This window comes from Orycteropus afer, unplaced genomic scaffold (assembly GCF_000298275.1).
Source record: "Orycteropus afer afer isolate SDZICR_OR568_19922 unplaced genomic scaffold, OryAfe1.0 scaffold00666, whole genome shotgun sequence".
Taxonomy (NCBI): Eukaryota; Metazoa; Chordata; class Mammalia; order Tubulidentata; family Orycteropodidae; genus Orycteropus; species Orycteropus afer.
The window spans coordinates 875,749-882,566 of NW_006922253.1; the positions used below are offsets into that span (position 1 = coordinate 875,749).

A 6,818-nucleotide genomic window follows, 5' to 3' on the forward strand; every position below is an offset into this window, starting at 1 on the left:
CCTCCCACAAAAATGGGTTGAGAGTGAGCACTTCTGATCCTTGTTTAGAAAAGAAGTGATAAGTCTGAAGCCACTTATCAATCATGTTTGGAATGGCTGCAAGGTCAGTCTTTATTTTGTTGGGGCAACAGTGAATCCAGGTTCCTAAGTGGTACATATGCTTGGCACTTGTGTACTCAGATTAAGAATGATGGTTTTTAACAGTGTTGACAAAAGACCTGGTAAACTGGTTCCATGAAGATTATAACCAATAAAACCCTTTGGAGCAATTCTAGTTGTATCACACGGGCTCTCCATGTGTTGGAATTGACTCTATGACAACAGGTTACTTTGGTGGTTTGCAATGAAAACCCTTGAATCCTTTAATTTGGTGGTTTGCAATGAATCCATATGAATCCTTTTTACTGAGTTTCTAAGTGGAAGGAATAGAGACTGATCTTTTCAGTAATACTCTTGCATCTTGAAGAATATAGGCATTTCGGTATAGAAAAACACAAAGTTCAGCTAGACTAAATTTAGTAAAAAAAAAAAAAAGGCTAAATTTCATTAAACAATTCTAAGTGCTTTTTCTTATTAGTTTCTGAATAAATCTTATTAGAAAATGCTGTTATGTTTTTATTCCTTCAAATTTTCTACCTTGCCAACAGAAAATATTCATACTTGTAACTTGGGCATTAAGGCCTTTAGCTATGAGGACAAATTACTTTTCCAATTTTCTATGACAAGTTTTGAGTCTGGCTCATCCAGGGATTTCATATTGATCTGCTTTCCTGATGTAGCATGTGCCTTATCAGCTTTGATTTTATTGTTCTCTCCCAACTGCCCACATTCCTTTGCTTTTCTTCCCAAACTTGTCATAACCAAAAAACTATTATATTCCTACATTCCTCTTACCCTGGGCTCCTTGTATTGATGCTATTCCATATATTTGATTTAATTTTCCTTCTGTTTATTTAAGATGTTTAGAACTGTCAGTTCTAGGTTCTGATCATTATAGAAAAACTTTTGCCATCCAAAGTGCTAATATGATTTCAGCCTCAGCAATGGATTTAATATTTTAATAGAATAGTTAGCTTTTTATGAGAAGATTTAAAAAAAAAGAATTGATATTTCTGAGAAAAGAATGAAAATATATCCTGAAAACTTCATATTGAAAAGGATAATGCAAATATGTATTTTTATTATATGTATGGGTTTCTTACATCTAATGATTTTATTAATTATTTTGTTTCACCTTCATAACAACCATAAAGGTCATATGAATTTATTATTTCTCTTTTAAGGAAGAAGAAAAAATCACAGAGATATCAAGGAATTTGTTAAATGTCACACCTCTGATAGACAGTGGGGTCAGGTTTGAATCTAGGTAATGTGACCCCAGAGCCTATGTATTGATCACTGTGCTATCATAACTCTCAATTCTAATTTTTGAATGTTCTAATTTGATAGTACAAGTTGGAAATCTGACTCTTGTTAAGGTTGTATCTCACTCACTACTTCTGAGAGAGAGAGAGAGAGAGGAGAGACTAAATAAGTAAGTTAGCAAGTAAAGATTCGGGAAAGGAAATGCCAAACAACTTGAAGTTTTCCCCGGAGCAGAAGGTTAAAGAGACAAGGTCCTTCCTTTGAGCCCACTGAGAGTGAAATTGTTCCTCTAGAGCCGACATGCTACATTCAAGCCTTCAAAACTGTGAGGAAACAATTGCTGTTTAATAAAGCCACCTACTTGTAGTATCTGTTACAGCAGAACTAGAGAACTAAGACAAGCATTATCCAGACATTTGTTATGTCATGGACATCAGTGAAGCTGACAACTTCACCACTGCAGGAAAAGGTAAGTGTTTAAAACAGATGATTGGTAAAGCATATTTCACTCAAGATCCTAAAGAGCCAGAGATAATAGACAACATTAATGTGTGTGTGTATATATATATATATATATATATATATATATATATATATATATACACACACATATCTATGTTAACAGAACTGAAAATATGTTCTTCAGAGAAGATTCTCTAGAAATATCAACACTCAACTCTATTGGAGTGTGATTTTCAGGTTTGAAAGCACATAGAGAAGATGCATAACACATGAAATATATATGAAGGCCTATGTGTGAGTGTAAATTCTTTTTAAAATGTTTATGATAACTCAGAATAAGGTAAGGCAGATATTGACAGTTCATTTATCATTTGAATGTCAAGTTCTAAAGCAGATAAGTCTCATTTTCTAAAACAATAGATAAATCTGACAGAAAGGTGAATGACTTCAGGTTTTTCAAAGAATCATGGGGAATTTTGATGTGCACAAAAAGCAGGTGCAGGTAACAGAGCATGGACCCAAACCAATGAATTCAGACATTTGCCTAGTGATTTTCTCAAAAGGTCATTTGTTTTCTTCCCTATGCAGACTAAACCTTTGTCAACTGCATCCAATCTACAGCTACTGATATGATGAATAACACTGTGACTGAATTCATTCTCTTTGGGTTGACACAGGATGCTAAAAAGCAGAAAGTAATATTTGGGGTCTTCTTGATTCTTTATCTTTTGACTCTACTGTGGAACCTTCTCGTTGTGGTAACTATTAAGACAAGTGTGACCCTTGGGAGTCCCATGTACTTCTTCTTGTCCTACCTGTCCTTTGCTGATGCCTGCTTTTCTACAACTACGGCCCCCAGACTGATTGTGGATACTCTTTCTCAAAAGAAGACTATTTCCTACAATGAGTGCATGACCCAGCTCTTTGCAGTCCATTTCTTTGGAGGTACGGAAATCTTTGTGCTCATCCTCATGTCTTTTGATCGCTATGTGGCCATTTGTAAGCCTCTGCAATACAATACCATCATGAGCCAGCGTGTCTGTAACATGCTGGTGATTCTGGCCTGGGTGGGATCTTGTATTCATTCTTCAGCACAGATTTTCCTGGCTTTGCAATTGCCCTTTTGTGGTCCCAATGTGATTGACCACTACTTCTGTGATGTGCAACCATTGATGCAACTTGCCTGCATGGACATTTACGTGATAAATTTGCTAGTTGCATCCAATAGTGGTACCGTAAGTACGGTAAGTTTCATAATCTTGCTTATTTCTTATGGTGTCATTTTGTACTCCCTGAGAAACCACAGTGCAGAAGGAAGGCGTAAAGCTCTTTCCACCTGCACCACCCATTTCATTGTGATTGTCCTGTTTTTTGGTCCATGTATATTCATATACACACGCCCACAAACCACATTTCCAGTGGACAAGATGGTGTCTGTGTTTTATACAATTGGGACACCTTTGCTTAACCCACTGATCTATACACTGAGAAATGCAGAAGTGAAAAATGCCATGAGAAAGTTGTGGTGTAGCAAAATATAACTTCAGTTGATAAATAAAGTATGCTGAATTTAATTTATTCTTGGTTAACATCTTATTTCTTTAATTTTTATTTTTTTACGTGGAAACATAAAATATTCCTATGAGGAAGCTATATATACATATATGTGCATAAATGCATATACATATGCACGTATTTGTATGTGTGTGTGTGTGTATATATATAGTTTGTATTCACACATTTAATATTATGGGAGGGTTACTTTAAAATTTACATACTTAATGCTTATAACCATTTTGAATAACCTAAAATCACCATTGCTTAAATTCTATCTACATCTGATCATCTTTGCTTGGCCATTTAACATCTTGTAGAAATTTTTCTCCAGAAAGAAATGTAATGACTAATGACAGGATGATGTGTCCATGTGTGTCTAGAAAATTCCTTTGGGAGCTCTGGTAGTGCCTAAGGCATTTGATTAGTAACCAGAGGGCTGGCAGTTCAAACCCACCAGCCACTCCTGGGAAGGAAGGTAGGGCAATTTACTTCCCTAGTGACCTCGCCTCGGAAACCCAATGAGGGGTCGCTATGAGTCAGGTTTGAGTTGATGGCAGTGAGTTTGGTTTTGGCTTATGACTTATTTTAATTCCCTGTGAATTAGATCAGTATAAGGTAGTCAATAAGAGACTGGAAACTTATAGAAACCAGGTTGTTTTTTGCCAATATGAGAATTTAATCAGATGATCAAGATGATAACTTCGGAATCTGTATCTTATCTTGCCTTCCTGGAAATGCTAATTTGCTACCATGAAGTCACATAATGTCCCTTTCTAAGAAGATTTTTATTATCTCAAACCTGTACTCACCTATGTGGAGGGTCATTAGCTAGTCTGCCATAATATCACTGTGGTAGTGAATTTTTAGTTGTGTTTAGTAGTGTATTTATGCCATATATTAAACCAAAAGAAACGCACATCCATTGAGTCAGATCCGACTCATAGGGACCTCTCCCTAGGTTTCCGAGGTGGTAATTATGGATGTAGATTGCCCAACCTTCCTTCGGAGGAGTGCCTGGTGGTTTTGAGCCACCAGCGTTCTGGTTACCATTCAACTGCCTTAGGCACTATGCCACCAGAGCTCCCATGCCATGTATTAGGACCCCTAAAATTACCTTGGGGGTCTGGTATCACAGTGCCTAAGGCATTTGCCTGCTAACCAGAATGTTGGTGGTTCAAACCTACCAGCCACTCCACGGAAGGAAAACAGGTAATCTACTTCCGTGAAGTTTTACCGCTTATGAAACCCAAAGGGGGTCACTCTGAGTGATTTATCCCTATTTTTATTTTATTTTTACCCCAGTTCTTCTTTGCAGAATGTTATATTTGAAGGTTTTATATTTAAGTCTTTGATCCCTCTTGAGTTATTTGTGTGTATGTGTGTGTGTGTGTGTGTGTGGTGTGAGTTATGGATCTTACTCCATTATTCTGCAATAGATATCCAGTTTCACAGCACCATTTGTTAAAGAGAATGTCTATTCCTCATTTAATGAATTTTGGCCTATATATAGGATCATATCATCTGCAAACAGGGATGATTTTATTTCTTCCTTACTAATTTAGATGCGTTTTATTTTCCTTCCTTGCCTTATTGCCTTGGCTAAGACTTCCAATACAATGTTGAATAGAAGTGGTGACAGAGTACATCCTTATGTGGTTCCTCTTTGCAAAGGAAATGCTTTCAGTCTCTCTCCATTGAAAGTAATGTTGGTTTATCATATATACTCTTATTCTATTGAGGAATTTCCCTTCTATTCCTATTTTTTCTGAGATTGTGTCAGGATTGAGTGTGGGATTTTATCGAATGCCTGATCTGTGTCAATTGATATGATCATGTGGTTCTTTTCCTTTATTTTACTTATGTAATGGGTTATGTTGTTTGTTTTTCTGATGCTTAACCATCTCTGCTGGTATGAATCTCACTTGTTTATGATGTATTTTCTCTTTGATATGTTTCTGCAGAATCTGTTGTCTAGGATTACGATGATAATTTTTGCATGTTTATTCATGGAGAGTATTGGCCTATAGTTTTCCTTTCTGGTAATATATATACCTGGTTTTGGTATCAGCCTTATTCTTTCTTCATGAAATGAATCTGACAGTATCCCATTCTTTTCTATGTTCTGGAATAGTTTGAGTAGGATTGCTGTCAGCTCTTCTTCGAATGTTTAGTAGAATTCTTCAATGAAACACTCTGGGCCAGTACTTTTTTTGTTGACCATTTTATTTTTATGACCTATTCAGTTTCTTTTGTTCTGGGTCTGTTCAAATTTTCTATCTCAGTCTGTGTTAGTTTAGGTAAGTAGTGTGTTTTTAAAAATCTGTCCATTTCTTCTAGGTTTTTAAATTTGTTGAAGTTATTCATGTCGTTGTTGTTATTTGCTGTTGAGTCAGACCTGACTCATAGCAACCCCTCCATGTGTTTCCAAGTGGTATCACTATGTAAGTAGATCGCCCAACCTTCCTTCTGAGGAGTGGCTTGTGGGTTTTAACCACCAGCCTTCTGGTTAGTGATCAAGTGCCTTAGGCATTATGCTAACAGAGCTCATTCCAGTTATTCATAATATCCTGATATTATTCTTTCTTTTCAGTAGGGTTTGTTGTGGCATCACCCATTCATTTCTTATTCATGTTATTTGCATCTTCTCCTCTTCTTTGTTAAAATTTCCAGGGGTTTGTCAGTTGTATTAAACTTTTCAAGTAACCACCTTCTAATCTTTTGATTCTTTTATTATGGTTCTGTTTTCTTTTTTGTTTCTTTCTGCTTAAATCTTCATTATTTCTTGTCTTGTGACTGTAGGCTTTTGTTGTTGTTGTTGCTCTTTTTTTTAATTTTTGGAGATGTTGTGTTAAGTTGTTGATTTTGGCTTTGCCCTCATTTTTGATTTATGCTTTTATTGCTATAAATTGCCCTTTGATTGTTGTTTTTCCTGTGTCCCAAAGATTTTGTTATGTTTTGTCTCCATTCTTGTTTGATTCAAGGAAATTTTTAATTTGATTTTTTTTATTTCTTCTATTACCCAGTAATTTTTAAGAAGGGTGTAATTTAGTTTCCATATGTTTGCTGTTTTTCCTTTGATCTTCCTATTCTTGATTTCTAATTTTATAGGATTGTTATCTGAGAAGATGCTTGGTAGTATTTCAGGGTTTTTTTTTGTTTGTTTGTTTGTTTGTTTTGTTTTGTTTTTAAATTTCTTTAGGCTTCCTCTGTGACCTCAGATATTGTCTATTGTTAAAAATATTCCATGCATGCTGGGAAAGCATTTATACTGTGTTGTGGTTAGGTTAAGTTCTGTAGATATCTATAAGGTCAAGTTGATGAATTATATTGTTTAGTGCTTCTGTGTTTTTTGTTGGCTTTCTTTCTAGTTGTTTTATGTTTCAGTGAAAATGGTGTATTAAAGTATCCTACTATTACTACAGAGTCATCTATTT

At 35.5% G+C, this 6,818-nt stretch overlaps 1 protein-coding gene across 1 annotated transcript; it reads left to right on the forward strand.

Moving 5' to 3' along the window:
• The first annotated feature begins 2,444 nt into the window (after positions 1-2,444).
• LOC103210875 (olfactory receptor 4C11-like) lies at positions 2,445-3,368 on the forward strand. Its single transcript, XM_007956793.2, has one exon. The coding sequence runs from the start codon at positions 2,457-2,459 to the stop codon at positions 3,366-3,368; it is 912 nt and encodes a 303-aa protein (XP_007954984.1). The 5' UTR covers positions 2,445-2,456.
• Positions 3,369-6,818: the final 3,450 nt, after the last annotated feature.